Source organism: Aristolochia californica, unplaced genomic scaffold, assembly GCF_029961685.1.
Source record: "Aristolochia californica isolate CCGP_79_NKW_82.1479 unplaced genomic scaffold, dmAriCali1.0.hap1 SCAF_1, whole genome shotgun sequence".
Lineage (NCBI taxonomy): Eukaryota > Viridiplantae > Streptophyta > Magnoliopsida > Piperales > Aristolochiaceae > Aristolochia > Aristolochia californica.
The window spans coordinates 2,186,253-2,202,766 of NW_027181770.1; the positions used below are offsets into that span (position 1 = coordinate 2,186,253).

A 16,514-nucleotide genomic window follows, 5' to 3' on the forward strand; every position below is an offset into this window, starting at 1 on the left:
AATGTTTTTATTCATCAAGTTAGAAATTTATCATGGTGATCATTTGAACTTATCTTTGTCAAGTGTTAGGGGCATTGTAGTCTTTAGCATTTATCTTGTTTTTACAAGTCACCATTTCACAATCTTGATGAACGGAGTGCTTTGAAATGCAATAAATTATCCTGAATACATAATATTAACTTGGAAATCTAACAGTTTATAAGCTTCATATCACTTTAAATGCTTGGAAAATCTTTGCTCAAATTTACATATTTCTGGTAATTCAAGGCAACAGTTACCAGGAATCAAGCAAATATATCTGTAAATTTATTCCTACATTCCAAGAATAGTTGGTGACATTGGTGACAATGGTATGTTAATTTCACTAGAAACAGAATATCAAAATATTAGAAACCTTTTAAAAAAAAAAATTGAAACATGCTGAGCATTTCACAAGGTAAATAATGATAAATACAGCAAAAATAAATGCCTAAAACTACCGATAAAACAGTGCTGCTAACTATTAGATAAACAATTTTTTGTTATTTAATCACCTCATGAATCTAAATAAGTGAATACATTTTTTCCCCAGAAAATGATTTTTTATTAATAGAAAGATACCAACTAACTAGAAGATATTCCTGGATGGATGATTTATGTAATTTGGCAGTAGGTATTACTTGATAAAGACAGACTCCCTATCACAAAAGCCAAAACTAGTTGCTTTTTTACTCATGACAAGGAATAAGGAATGGTGAGCTTGGGTAGGAAAAGTAATCACAAGGCTTCAAGGGATTCGTAAATATATAAATAGAAGGAAGCATTATCAGCTCTGCATGTCTTGCTAACAAGTTATGCATCCAGTGTCATCCCAAATAGTACCAAAACAAAGTACAAAATCGATGATGAACAAATGTCTCAAAATTTGGCCCCCAGAGAACTTCTTTAGCATGAATTGCAACCTCAATGTCGTTCTATAGTTCCTGGAGGTCCAGCAGACTGTAAAATATATTGGAAAAGTGTCACCATCATTTACTGCAAACATATGAGGACTGAAAATGTGGTACTGTATTGGAGATCAGCAGGTGAATATATTGACACTCTCATTCACCAAATCGCCACTGTCCCAGAATTATCACAAAACCTAGAACTGGTATTACTTAAAAAGGTGACTTTGAAAAGATTCAAAACCAGCAGTTCACTCTGAAACTAGAGTGAAACTTAGAGAAGACCAAACAACAGTTAAACCTATTGGAATGAGCCAACTTTATCAGAGTTTGCAACAGAGAAGATAAAAGTTGCAGGATCAACAAGAACAAATTAAACTCCTCCTCATCTAGGGCTGTAAACAGGTAATGGGTATCTCATTACCCATAATGTTTACCATACCTTTGTTCCATTACCCGTTTCACCCGAATGATAACAACTTATTTTGTATCCGGTTTTCTTACCCATTTACCCATGAGTAAATGGGTAAGCAAGTAAGTAAATGGATAATTTAATATATTATTTTAAACCACATAAACATGATAATAAATATCTGAAAATAATTAAAAATTGAAATTAAACTACAATATCACATAAGATTCATACAAAAACTATAACACATTATAAAACACTAAAACTAATAAAAACATCTTTATAATATTTTAAAAACAGTCTGTTATCCTCTTGTCTCTCCCTTCTTCTTAGGCCGGATATATATTATATAGAACTTGGGTAAACAGGTAATCAAGTGCAAAAAACTGATTATCCATATCCGCTTTACTTATAAATTGGGTGACGGGTAAATGGGTAAATTGACCTGAATTCATAAACTAGTAAAGATTTTTCTTCCATGCCTTTTCATAATTAAATGGGTAAACTGGGTAATTGGGTAATCGGGTAAAATTGCCACCCCTACCCTCATCTTTACTAGGCACGAACAACTACAAGAGCATTTAAAAAAAAAAAAAAAAAACAATTAATTGAAACCTTAGCCATAACAGTAAAGTAATATGCAGTTAAATGTAAGCATAGATAAGATGTTTTGCCCAACCATCATTGGCAAGAATACAGCTCGTGTTTCACTTTTACAGTATTTTGAAGCATTGGCAAGTGAATCTTTAGTTTCTTCAGACATGCTAATTAGGTTCAGTTGAGTATTTATTCCTCTGGCATGTTGGAAAAGTCAAATAGAGGCTTTTAATTTTTTAATATTAGCACTCACATAAAGCTTCAAGACCTAATCAAAATGCATGTTGGTTTACATGGCCGTCAAAGGAGGAACAGGTTGTGAAGCGGGCCAAAGACAAATCAAGTTTCACTTTTATGGTCTCTTTGAGTCATTTCCATCAGGAATAAGTATACCGTGATCCTCTAACATTTGGAAAACGAACTTCAAACATCAATAGAAAATATATTGGCTGCATGCACAAACCATTTAAAAGGCAGTCTATTTGTGGATGGCGTAAGTCCAAAAATCTCTGTGATCAGAGCACAAAGAAATCTAGAGAAAGTCAGTCTCCACGTTGAGTAACATTGACCACTTTTTTTTTTTTTAAGCAGATGAGAAAATAAGGAACCACTTCTATTTTAACCAGCCCTTCTAGTTTTCGACATCAACAGTCAAATTGTAGAAATCTAGCTAATAGGATTTTAAAGCAAAGAAATTTATAGCAGGGCCTTCAATATGATGGATCAAGGTAAACTACAGGTTTCACTTCTGGTGGTCGTGCCCATTCTAAACACAGACAATCAGCCACAACATGTGGAAGCAGCAGATAAAGCAAAAGGCAGTTTCTCTCACCAAATAACTTCAACTGAAAATATCATAATTATACTTATCATAGCTCCCAGCTGTTTGAGCATTTCCAGGAGTTTCAAGAAAGGGCTCAGCAGGTGGACAACGCTCAACAAAATGTACATTGACAAGTTCTGTAAATCTGGTCCAAGAAAATCAGCATTTCTGAGAAGAAATCATTTTTTTCCAGTAGCCATTTCATATTTAACTCTGTCAAAGAGAAACCAAGCCAGGATTCCAGGCCAATGTGACAGGTAGGGTATTATGGTCATTTTATGCAGCATCATCTCTGAGGATTGAGGATTAGTGGGAAGGACCTGATGCTGAAGCCAACCAAATGCCTACGTCAGACACTCCTGGCTTTTATCTTTCCTATCTGAGAGGGTGACGCTGCGGAGCCTTGGCAGAGCATCTCGACATCCTCGTTTCGTTTGCTGAATTCTATTTTCTAGGGTTTTTGGTTTTCTGATAGAGGAAGAGAGGAAAGATGTTGGAATTATTTCTCTTGGGTTGCACTGGGGTTGTTGTTTTCCTCCACACAGCGAATTTCTTCTTCCACTCCCTTTCTCGACAAATAGCAGTTCGGCCTTTGAGGTATGCGAGCGGAATTTGATTTCTTTCTTCTCCGAATTTCGTTTTGCCGGCTCAATTTCATTTTTGACGTGCGTTCGGATTGTTCAATTTGGTCTCTGTCGGGAATATTTTTCCTTCTGCCTTCGGTCTAGTGTTTCTGGAAAGGTATGATATGAGCAAGACGTGCGATGACCGATGACACTGTAAGGCCAGGGACCGATTAATCAAAAGATAGTTCGTAATGGCGACAAGATTGCCATTATTAGTTTTACATCCTCTTGTGTGGGGCGTATAGCATTATAATAGTTTATCTGATATTAAAAGTAAGTTTCTTTATCTGAAATTAAAATCCAACACTGTTGTTTCCCCTGCTTAGTCTCTTTACTTGCTGTTCTTCCGTCTGATTCTTGGTCTGATTAGACATTGTTTGTCCTGTTCTTACTTTATCTGTTTTTTCCTCTACTGAAGAAACCAACGTACTGTGATTGTTCCTCGTATTTCAATTGTACATTCATAAATCATTAAATCCTTCTTCATGTTTATCGTTTTCTTCTTCTTTTCAGTTTCCTGGGGTTTGTCGGCTGGTAAGAGAAGGCAGCATGGCAACTCTTGATCGGTGGTCGGGGGATTGTTGATGTAGACTCGGCAGACAAATACGTAACGATGATGTGGTTCGGTCTAATATTTCTATCAAATTACTCTGTTTTATAACATTACTGCAGACATTCCTGCATGATTTTGTACAGATTGAAGAGAAATCCGGTGACTAGTTTTTAAGTGAAATTGAATATTAAACCGGCCTTCTTGTTTTGTGAATTGTGATACGAAAGAGAAACTCTTTAAATTCTTTGCTTCGGCGATCATGGCAATATTATTCCATCGTGAACTGCTTTGTTGCTCATGGAGCGGCAAATTCCGGTTGGGAGGTCGAGTACGTAAGATTCCGACCGTCTAGGTCCTCAATCGCGTACATGTGAGCAATAAACATGATTTGCTAACCCTCGTAAGCTTTTCAGAAACTGTGAATGAAACCTTGGTGAATTTAACAATGGGTATCTAGACTATTTTATTAATTCAGGTTTTGTGATCCGGTCTCAACCAACAATTGAACTATGAAAGATGACACAGTGACCTAAAACCTCATGACGTTCCATTGATCCCCTTCTGTGCTAGAATGAGCACTTGCACTTGGTGGCCAAAATGGGTGAGCCTTGTCACTGAAAGAGCATTTGCGAGAAAGCAATAGCTGCCAACACTTATAATCTGATACTCGTATTTACTATTAGCATTCTGATCCACAGCCTGAAATCTTTAAACTCTTTATCCTTAAATGTTGGAATTGTTCTAGATCGACGTTGAGACAAACAGAGTGGAGAAAGTAAAGCCACAAAAGAAATCATGCTAGAAAAGTTTTGGAACGCATCTCTGTTGTATAACCTGATGCTTCTTATATGCCAGAAGAACAGATTGCAGAAGAGCAGGAAAGAAAAAAAAATTGCTGTCAAACAGATTGAAGACGATTTTTTTATTTTCAAAACTAACAAAATCATTGTCATTTGAAACATGAGATGGGCAATGTAGCCAGTTCTTGCAATGTCACCACGCTCCAAAAAACCAGTGAACAATAGCCCTATACAGGTGGTCTATCAGGGGCACTATTCTGCACTAAATGCGTATTAGCGCTGGTGTGAAATCATAGAGGCCAAGGGCCAGCAATTTTGACGAGAAAAGACGATAATGTAATTAGCACTAACTTCAAAATGCCAACAACAAGAATCACGCTTCAGTAGCGGTAGGAACAGCAGCAGGAGTATACCAGCCATGGTGGATTTCCACAGCTTTCTTTCTTCTTGCAAGCCGAGACTTCCTGTTAGCTCCTGTATTTCGGTGCAAGGAACCGGCCTTCACAGCCTTGTCTATGGCTGAATATGCTTCGGCGATTAGTTTCTCTACTGGCAGTATTTCCTCAGCTTGTGCATCTGTCTTTTTTTTTAGAACATCTAAAACTTCAAGCACCTGACATTGCAGCAAATAAAAGTTTGCTTTTTGATCGTTTCTTACATGGCCAATGAACTAAAGTACAAAACTGATCCATATTCTTAATGTTCACATTTTATTCCATGTCTTTTATGGCTAATGGACAAACATACAAACTGACCTTAACTGTGCTTAATGTTTACTTTCTTTTACACCTATAATGGCCAATGAACAAGTACACTCAAATGGCACTAATAATGAAAAGAATCCCAGGAATAGTAACGATCGCTTTATTATGAGTATTGAGCACTACTCCATTTAGGAAAATGACTATGTATTGGTAAGGATGATGATAACTTGATAGCACTATATGGCGAATCATGTCATCCATGAGTCTCTCCATATTCCTTACTACATTTTTTTAAAGATAAAAATTATCATCAGCACCAGAGCCTGTTCTACATTAATACTCCATGCAAATTACTGTGCCTATATTGAGCAAGAAGGTTTACCTTGCACCTAAAAAGGGCAGGACATACTACAATTCTCAGTTTCTACCAGCAATTAATGAGTTAAACAGATAGACATATTTTGTTGACCAAGAAGTTGCAGTATTCCAAGAAGCACAAAGATGTCAAACAGGATACTGTGAAACTAGATAAATTCGACTTCACGATTGGATTAGAGTTAGGAATTCCCTATGAGATACCATTTCTCAAAACTTGCTCTAACATTGTCCTTTCAAGAAGGAACCAGAACAACAATGTGTGTAAAAAGTGACACTTGTCACCACCATTAATCTAGCTGTGCCACTTCATTTGTTAACAATCAAATATTCCTAAAAAATTTCAAGTGCAGCCATGCCATCCTACCTGCAATAATCAGCTTAACATTTCTCCTTACCTTCCAAAAAGATAGTTCAGTAAATTGATCTTCGAAGTATACACTCACTAGAACCTTCTGTAAGATTACGAGGAAAAATGTATACCACATAAGAGAGCACCACTTCACCTTTCCTGTTAGATTTTGGACCACAGTGATTACTCGTGTAATCGTCCTCTCAGAGTTTTTTTTCTTCTTCCTTTGAAATAAATTATCTTATCACACCTTCTACCAAATTTCGAGTGTCTATGCAAGAAATGAATAAAATTCTATCCAACTACAAATGATTTGGAGATCAAGAAGTCAGTAACTATTAAAAAAAAAGTTGAAGGTGTGGGAAATTGGGTTCTGGTCTGAACCAAGGCCATCTTGATAAAATAGAGGAGATTCAATATGGTCACAAGTGAAAACAGCAGCTTCATTGGAACAAGAAAATGCAAAGAGAGAGAGAGAGAGAGAGAGAGAGCCATAAAAATATAGAAATAAACCGGTCATATGTGGAGTTGACAATGGGCAGAACATCAAATGCGGGTATCTGCTTTTCTCTTTCGACTTTAACTATAACCAATAGGAACAGATGAAACATCCATCTTTAGTGTCAGGCAGCATGTCTGAAAGTGATCCCCTGAATAAAAATACTAAAGAAGCTTATAACTATCTTTATCTACGGAAGTTCAGTATTAAACACGAGACAGAATTTTTAGATTTCCTATCAGATTGCATTTTCTCCTCCTTTCTAGTCTACAATGTTCTTCATCCACCAAAATTTTTAGTTACTGTATCCATAGAATTGGCGGTCGGCTCGTCGAAAAAAGGCATAATTTTTTTCTCATCTCTACAGCATTTAAACAGAAAAAAGGGCCAGTTTTCAAAAAACTTTAATCTACATAAAATAATTCAAACAAGTCGGTTAATCCGCACCTTCTTCATTCGAGTCTTCATCTCGGACTTTTTACCCTTGTTGTACAATCGTCTTTTCTCCGCTTGCCGCGCTCTCTTTGCCGCAGAATCTGGTTTCTTACTTGGAGCCGCTTCACAGACAACATTCCTCCTAGGAGATTTCTCAACCGGTACCAAGAAACGCTTCCCTGAAGTACCCGCCACCATTCGCACTCATTTTAGACTTATTAAGAGAAAAAAAAACTGAAGTAATCATCGCCATTCATACTCAATTTCGAGTTTCTTACAGAGATAATTGGAAAAAAAAAGATAAATATTACCCAGGGAATACTTAATTAATAACAAGTAAGCTAAAAGCATATTTTTTGAAGATGCCGAGCAGGTAAATGAGCATATTTCTTCTGCTTCTTAGTATACAAACTAACCTTTGACGAAAACATTCTGCGACAGGTTGGTGGAGAAGCTCAAGGACTGGAAAGACCTCCGAACAGACAGGGTACTACAAGAAGCATTGACAGAGTAGATTTTGGGTCTGGGGGTAAGAGCAAAGCAAGGAGCGAGACACTGAATAGCCATTTTCTGGATTTCTGCTTCTAAAACCTTATCCTCTATTTTCTTTTATCCCGTCAAGTATCGGGGGTTTCTCTGAAGATGGCGAAAAGGCGAGCCTTCACTGAGTCGCTTGCAGAACACAGAAGAGCGAGTTCGCGCTTTGCCCCGGTTAAATTCGGGTTAAATTTTTCTCGCTATCGGAGACAACTATATAAGAGGGGTTAGTGAAATTTGAAAGTAAATGAGAGTGAATTAACTAGTTAAAGTGGAGTTGAAATTGAATTAATTTTTTATGTTAGTTTACATAATAAAAATATATAAAGAGAGACCAAACTAAAATGGAGTAAAGTGAAAGGGTACCAAGGCGGGAATCATAAGTGAAAGTAAAATCACACTCTCAGAGAAAATTTTCTTCATTGTTAGAATTGCATGTATTCGCTGGTCGATCCGACTATTCAATGAGGGGCCAATTTGAAATGCACAAAAAAGAGAATAAAAAAAAAGGAAAAAATTATTTTATATTATCTTACAGCAGAGAATCACTTGGAAAAAAGAAAATAGGAGATAAATTCACTTTCTCTCTTCATTCATGAATTTTTTACAAAAAATGGAATTTAGAGGAAAAATGAAATAAAAAATTAAGATAATATTTTAATCATAAAAAATTTAAATAGTACTAATTTTATTTTCTATTTTTCATCTATATCAAAACAAAATAAACTATATTTTTCTTCCATTTTTTCTCTCATTTTATGGACAACCAACCAAGACTAGAGAGCGAGTGGGAAGGGAGGAGAAAATCTTCTTCCTTGTTAGAATTGCATGTATTATCTGGTCGATCCGACTATTCACTAAGGGCCGATTTGAAATACAAGAAAAAGAGAATAAAAAAAAAGGGCGACAATTATTTTATATTATTTTGCAACAGATAATCACTTAGAGAAAATAAAATAAGAGATAAAATCACTTATCTCTTCGTTCATGATTTTTTTTACAAAATTAAGATAATATTTTAATCATAAAAAATTAAATAATACTAATTTTATTTTCTCTTTCTCTTAATCGTCCTCTTATCTTTCGTTTCGTTTTATCTCCAACACAGAGTAAGGCAATTGGTCAAATCAACCCAGGATCCACTTGGATATGTTATTTCATCGAATTCCAACCCCTCAAATTTTCCGTAGACAGTAACCCATTCAAAGGTCTTTCCCGCTAACCATTTCCCGTCAACGGCCTATCCCAGTGACCGACATGGATTTAGAAATCAATCTCACAGGAGTACCGTTTAATCCAGCCGTTTGCTGAGATTGATCCTTTATCCTAGAGCTTGGGTTTTGAACTTTTGGTTCATCGACGGCCCAAATGCGAAATCTGAGATCTCTCTACATCATCGTGCTTTTGACGGCACTATCCAACGAACTCGATGCCCAACCAGATGGAAACTCCAGTTCTCTTGCGTCGATTGCGACGACAGGTGGCCAGACAGTTGATTTCTCCCATCCAGTTTAAAAAACTCGGTCCGCCGTTGACAACTTTTGCTGGAGGATACAAGCAAGGTAGCTTTCAAATGGGAAGACGCCGACGCAGCAGCTTTGCCACCGCACGAAGACCATTTCCATGGACTCCACAACCATGCTCTTACTCACGATCAGGAGACTTACAAGCGATAGCTAGTGCAGCAGACGAATGGCGTCTACTAGCCTGCAGACAGCCGCTGAGAAGGCGGTTTCAATCATCGGCTGCGGATACGATCTTGCTAGCGACATACGTCTCTCTTACTGCAAGCAGGGATTTCGGTTGATAGAGATTGACGAAAACCTAGCTCCCGACCTTGTCCTTCCCGGAGGTATCGTTGTGCCCAATGTTTCCAAGTCGATCAAGTGCGACAAGGGGGAGAGGATGAGATTTAGATCCGATGTTCTTTCCTTTCACCAGGTATTGATGATTTTCCTTTCTTGATGTTTTGTTTCCCTCCTGTCGCCAGTTGGTAATTTGTTGCTTTATTTTGTATTTTTTCCACTCCGAGTTCCCCTATAGGATTCGACGCCACTGTAGGCATATGAGTTGAGTTTCGTGAGGTTAAATGCTTTTACGGAATCTCGAGCATAGAATACAATCTAAGATCAAACTGAGTTATAGAACGGATGATATATGTATGTACTGGAGCTCTGGATAAAAAAACGCAAATACAGTATAAAAATTGAAAGGCAGTAGTCGCGCTTAGTTCACCAATACTTGGTGCAGTAATCCACTGTCGTAAGTTTTGCACGTGGTCCCAACTAAATTCTTGGACTGTTCAAGTGAGTAAATCCAGTATGTGCTGTTAGTGGTAATAGTCCCACTAAAAGTTTTAAAATATCATGTTTTTATTAGTTGAGAAAAGACCTTTTAACTTCGGCTAGTAATTTTGTGATGCTTGTGAACCTAACTTTATATTAGAGTAGACATATGTGCCGACTTAGTTTATCTCCAGTCATAAGCTTGTTACCTTGGATATGATGTGGAGTGTTTGTGGGAAAAGACCTTGTCTTTTTGGAATGGCCTTGAACCCAGCTTTAATTCTTCCCGGTAACGGAGAGATGATTGGAGACATGGATAGGGCTGAAGTTTTTTACGACTTGATTCCTCTTTCTTCATTTTTTAATATCTTGACTATTTTCATCATTTACAACATTTATGCAATGGCAGACAGTGCTTCTTTTTCTTCACAAACTGAAAATTTTGAGATCTATCTCATTGAGAAAAGATCTTTTTACTGCTTTCTACTTGCTTGGGATTGCTAAACAAATTTACTATGGATCTATAGCAGGTTGGTTATATCAGACAACAAAGTATTAATTTTCTTGAGGTTGAGGGTATTGCATTGTTCAGAACCACTCCGCTCATTTCTTTTTGTAAGGAGATGCTGACTGGGGCACTTTGTGTGCTTCATAATGTTCTTTCTACTGATTGCTGATTTTGAGCCGTGATCATTTTTTTACATGTTTGGGTTTTCATGAACTGCTGAATTGGGTTGTCACTAAGGGTGTCATAGTTGTGATGAACAATTTTCATGTGTATGTTACTTCCAATAAATGTCTGCAGAAAGCTAGACAGCAATCTATACTTACGAACCTTTTACTGCTTGGTGCAGATGTCAGAGCAATTAAACAAGGAACTTTCTTTGACTGGTAAAATACCGGCTGGACTATTTAATGCAATGTTTGCTTTCTCTGGTTGCTGGCAGAAGGATGCAGCTACAACCAAAAGTCTTGCTTATGATGGTTGGTACATAAACCTCTACAACATTGAGCTGGCAAGATCTAAGATAGAATTGCGAGAGGAAGTCAAACAAGAAGTTCCTTGTGTATGGGACCCTGCTGTCCTGGCTGGGTGAGATTTTATTATTTGATATTTCCTTTTCTATTCCCATTCTCATTATCTCTTTTGACTCTTAACTTCTTAACTGTGGGTTAGTGGTAATAGGTCCTGTTTTATCTTTTTATATTCTTTTTGTTCGAACATTTTGAAAATTCATCTGAACCTCATAATATCTCTATTGTTTTGGAGCTGCCCAAGATTTACATTTTATTATCTAGTTTAAATCAGTCAAGCTGTTGATTTCCTAAAATGGTTATGGATTCTAACTGGCTCTAGAAACATCAAATCGAGTACCAAGTATTCGATCCATGTTGTGTACGAGCATTGCTGGTCTTCCCATTATGAGTACTTTCCACCCTGAATTACCTGTTTCTGGAAAGAGGTATAATCTGATTGCAAAATAATCTGTCTTCCATATGAGACTGGATATGCTGAATTTATAAGAATATTCATCAAGTATTGTTTTATCTATTCATGAATTTACATGATAAGTTAGTAGGAATGTTTCACTAAAGATGTAGGCTGAAGTTACATTCAGGTATTCTGTTCAAACTGGGCATGTTGCTCCTGTTTGAACTTGAGCATTGGCGTGATCAGTTAAGATTTAAGTCATGTCCTTAAATACGGATGTTTTTTGCCAACTACGTGTATTGTATTACTTAACATGCCATAGTTGAGTTGGTTAAAATATTACCACCAGTCCATAGAATTCCACAATCCGTAGCAGAGGAAATCTGTTCTCTTTCTTATCTTTGAAAAAAATCCAAATGTGCTTGCACATTGGAGTTTCATTAATTACTAGAATTTCACAAGCAAGTTTGTCTTGCAGCTTGTTGCAGCCTCTACACTGCTGAAAAATCCATCTCTCTATGATGTTAGGAGTAGTCAATCAGTTTAACGATATTATGAGTGCTTTTACCAGTTTTAAAAATATTTAAAACATTTTGTATGATAAATTCATCTATATTGTCAACTAAGATTTACATATTTGGTGTGTTTTCCAATTTAAAGTTTATTTCCTTTTCTTTTTCTTAATTTATTTGTGTTTTCAGGTTTATTGAGAAATATGGTACTCATATCATTGTCGGAGTAAAGATGGGAGGTAAAGATATAGTACACATTAAGCAGCTAAAAAGCTCATCTCTTCAAGCAACTGATGTTCAGAAACTCTTAAAGAAGTTAGCTGACGAAAGATTCTGTGAAGATGCCAATGGAAGCTTCATAATGGATTCTGATGAATTTATACAGAGGCTGAAGGTAATCCATAAATGAAACAAAGTGGTTTATGTTGGAGAAGGAGCAAAATAAATATGAATTTCTTCTCTTAATCCATGTTCTCATTTAAATTTGGTTTTACAAGAACTTCATTTGTTGCTTCTGTGAGGACCGATCTACTTCCATTTTGTTCTTGATGATTCCATAAAAGTTAAATAAGAGATAAAGAAAATTGTAAATGTTGGTGATACATTTACTAGCACCTTCTCATTGTTTTAGGTCTTCTTATTATGGTCTCCAATGTTTGAATGAAGATTTTCCATTAATTCTGTTATTTTCAGTATAATGAGAAGCAATTAATTGCTTGGAAACACAATTCAGCATTTGCGAACTCCATTAGACCTGTTGTGACATACCACAAGAAGGAAGTACGCATCTCTGTCATCCTCATGGCACTTTTCTGTAAACTTTTATCACCACTTGACCTTGTAACTTTTAGTTCTTGAATACAGGATTTGGTAACCATCCATGTCAGAAGAGGAGGCATCGATAATGGTCAAGCTCATAGTCAATGGCTGTCAACTATTTCACAGGCTCCTGATGTGATATCTATGTCCTTTGTGCCTATAGTTTCCCTTCTGGAAGGCGTTCGAGGAAGTGGATTCCTAACCCATGCTGTGAATCTGTATCTTAGATGTAAGTTTTTTTTTCATAATCTATTGGGACTTGTGCTCTTTGGACAAACTGACCTACTGCCTAGACAGGGACCAATGCTTTATGTGTTGATGTTAACTTCAGTGAACTGATCCATTAATGAGCAGTTTGGTTTACCTTTAGTTTGGAGCTAGTGTTTGATCTGTCTGTGGAACCTAATTGAATATTGTTATTCAGATAAGCCACCAATAGAGGAGCTTCACCAATTTTTGGAGTTCCAATTACCAAGACAATGGGCCCCTGTGTATGGTGATCTGCCACTTGGTCCTCTTCGCAGAAACCATGGTTTGCCTTCACTCCAGTTCAAATTCATGGGTCCAAAACTATATGTTAACACAAACCTGGTAAACCTCTTTTTTCTTCTTCTTTTTCTTACATAACAAACCTTTTTCCAATTTGTTATTAATCATAGTTGGTTATTCGCTAGTTTCTTTGTAATTTATTGTGCAGATTTTATGTCGCTTGGTAATTGTTTTCATTTTTCACAAGCTTTAGAATTTTTTTTCTTTGAGAACAAATTCTGGATTTTAAATCGATGATCCAGTATTCCATCACAGAAATTCTTATGCTGTGGATTTTAAGTGGGTATTTTTGGACATTGATGCTCTTTCACTTGATTGTCTGTCTTGATCTTACATAATCCACACTTTGATTAGTCTGAGATGATATTTGCTACTTGAAAAAAAAAAAAACTTTGAGACGGTATGAGCTTGGTTTAGACTAGATTGAAGATTAGAACAGAAGAAACAAATCTTCAAAATGGAGTAACTTGGACAATGGTGTTGTCAACAAAAAGAAAAAACAACTGAAAAATCTTGAGATGATTAGACCTTGGTTCAGACCAGATTGAAGACCAGAACAGAAGAATTAAGTCTTCAAAACGGAGTAACTTGGACAATGGTGTTGTCAGTGAAAGAGAAAAAAACTAAAATGAAAATCTTGAGGTGATAAGATCGACCTTGGTTCAGACTAAGTAGAAAACCAGAACAGAAGAAACAAGTCTTCAAAATGGAGTGATGTGGACAATGTTGTTCTCGTTGTAGTGTTGTAAGTTTAGTAGCTATGCAAATTGGAATTGTCAATGAGGACATGGGAGTAAGTGGAAGATTATTTGGTGTTGTTGAATGTAGAGTACTGAGATGGATGATGTGAATAGGGAAGGGCGTCCAATTTTTGGATTCCTTCATAGCAATGTTTCAGGCCTTACTGCCATCTGTGGGCAAACTTATAATTATTGTGCATTTTGATAGTAATAATGATAATAATGATGATGATGGTGGTGATGATAATAAAAATAGAAATAATAAAATTAACAACAATAATAACAAAAAAAGGAGTAAAAAAAAAAAAATTATTATTATTTAATTATTATGGTTTCTATAAACCACAAAATATGAATTTAGTTGACCCACATTCATCTTTTCTCAAACCGATGAGCTTGAAACATACTAAAACATTAAAGAAAATGGGCATTATCTTGAATGATTTTTATACCTGAACATTAGAATGCTCATCATGGTTGAATCTAGTGCTTTGCTCTTACTTGATATGTGGCTAAAACATTTCAGTTTCAGACTTCGCCTATGAAGCATCCTATCTGTATGATCATAAAGGGTTACTACCCGGTGATTTTTAAAATTGCCAGTGGATTAATTCTCCTGTTCTTCGTTATCAAATATCAATACTGTATATTGGTTAGTAAGAGTAATTGTATAAAATATTCTTACCTGAATTTATCAAATGGTTTTTGTGTTTGCTACATTTTTAGGTTGACTCAGGGAGTCGTCCAGTTACTGGAATTCGTCTGTACTTGGAAGGTAAGAAGAGTGACCACTTGGCCATCCATCTCCTGCACCTCTCTTCCATCCCTAATTTCCTCCATCTCTCTGATGACCATAATTGTGGAATGGAGGATAATTCTGTGGATGAGCGAGACTACTACGAGCCTGTCCACTGGAGCTTATTCTCCCATGTATGCACTGCTCCTGTCCAACACTGTGGGACATGTTTTGATGACTCCGCCTCAATTGTTACCAAGGCCTGGCTTGAAGTGAAGGATACTGGCATGAAGAAGGTGCTCTTCTTGAGGCTTGGTTTCTCTATGGTAGCATCTGCAAAGATCCGTAGGTCCGAATGGGATGGACCCACCTACATCTCCCGAAAATCTGGTTCCATTTCAACATTTGTGAGCACTCGGTTTAGCACAAACCAGGTCCCTCGGAATAAACCTGCGGAGGTCTTTTTGAATTCCGCAGTTTTCCCTGGAGGTCCACCTGGAGCAAACAGAGCACCAAAGATGTGCAAGTATCTGGACACAAATGAAAGGGTGAGAGGCCCCGAGGAACCGCCAGGGCATTGGGTCGTCACTGGGGCTAAGCTCATGGTGGAGGGTGGCAAGATCTCCTTCAAAGTTAAATATTCTTTATTGACTATAATGCCAGCAGACGACTGCTAGGAGGTGAAACATTCAGAAGGGCCTCGTAGTCTTACACTTCTGCGTGCAGGGCTTCTGGCGAAGTGTTTGAACACAAATGAAATCGACAAATGGTGTTGAGGCCTGGAGGCCCTGCCTGGGCATTGGATCCTGTCACTGGGTTCAGCTGTGGATGCAGTGTAGACAGTAGTAATGAGTGAAATATTCGTTGGTTGGTTCGTGATGAGGTAAGGCAATAGAAATATAGGAAATGTGTAGATTCCTTTCTGATTGTATATAATAACATTGTCGTGTGTTTGTTCTAATGTGCAATACATACCAATGCTCACTTCCAATTTCTAATTGACGTGTTTTACAGCCAGATTTACAGCTGCCGTAGAGCCCTCTGGATCGCTAGCTCCATTTATAAAGCAAAACACGAGGCTTGCCACGTTTCTCACAATATAACAGAAATTGGTTCCCCTTGTATTCATTCTTTTAAAAGAAAAGTCGTTCGTAGATTTGTTACAAGGCATTCAAGAGAGCTCGTGATTCGCACGATCCGAAAGATCTTCGAGAAATTCGATCATTTAGTCTAGAAATGGTCCAACTTTTTTTACCTAGAGCTTTTCCCAAGTGGAATAGCGCATTTAATCACGCAGCCCAACCAGTACCGGACAGTCTCATACCAAAATTTTGGTTGAGTAGGGGACCCGCAAAATAAAGCAAATGCTTATGTTGCAACAGAAATCCGAATTAGTAAATTTGTGCCTTCGTTCCACTCTTTACCGCGTGTGTGTTGTGTACGTGGACGGTGGAGCCAACATTGACGTTCGCTAATCCGAGCACTGTAAAAATTATCCATAACAAAATTGACAGAAAGAAAGAATTGCTTCATTGGTTATCCACACCAGTCTAGATTCTCTCCTTTCATTCAGTCTCTATCCTTCGCTTTGCTTTCATCTTTATGCATCGATTTGTATACCAACCATTTAAAAAATTTGGATTTGAATTTTTCCCATTAATGATTTACCCACTCTTTCCACTCTGGCAAGCCCAGTTTTCAGCGCATAAATGGGTTCTTCATCCATGGCTCTCCGCTTTCGCCATCGCCAATGACAGGACACACAACTGCCGAATTCAGATTTTGTCGTAAAAATATTTACA

At 37.1% G+C, this 16,514-nt stretch overlaps 2 protein-coding genes across 3 annotated transcripts; one reads left to right on the forward strand and one right to left on the reverse strand.

The window, feature by feature from the left end:
* Positions 1-4,829: 4,829 nt before the first annotated feature.
* On the reverse strand, positions 4,830-7,777 carry LOC137937191 (small ribosomal subunit protein bS20c). Its single transcript, XM_068782308.1, has 3 exons — positions 7,519-7,777; positions 7,115-7,281; positions 4,830-5,350 (listed from the first exon to the last, which is right to left on the reverse strand). The coding sequence occupies exons 1-3, from the start codon at positions 7,667-7,669 to the stop codon at positions 5,111-5,113; spliced, it is 558 nt and encodes a 185-aa protein (XP_068638409.1). The 5' UTR covers positions 7,670-7,777; the 3' UTR covers positions 4,830-5,110.
* Positions 7,778-9,159: 1,382 nt separating this feature from the next.
* On the forward strand, positions 9,160-15,653 carry LOC137937059 (MACPF domain-containing protein NSL1-like). 2 transcript variants are annotated; one of them, XM_068782132.1, is made up of 7 exons: positions 9,160-9,580; positions 10,779-11,017; positions 12,058-12,262; positions 12,562-12,648; positions 12,733-12,916; positions 13,112-13,278; positions 14,703-15,653. In XM_068782132.1, the coding sequence occupies exons 1-7, from the start codon at positions 9,332-9,334 to the stop codon at positions 15,387-15,389; spliced, it is 1,818 nt and encodes a 605-aa protein (XP_068638233.1). In that variant the 5' UTR covers positions 9,160-9,331; the 3' UTR covers positions 15,390-15,653. The 2 variants fall into 2 exon arrangements, with proteins under 2 accessions (XP_068638233.1, XP_068638310.1); XM_068782209.1 differs by lacking the exon at positions 9,160-9,580 and adding an exon at positions 10,137-10,213.
* The last annotated feature ends 861 nt before the right edge of the window (positions 15,654-16,514 follow it).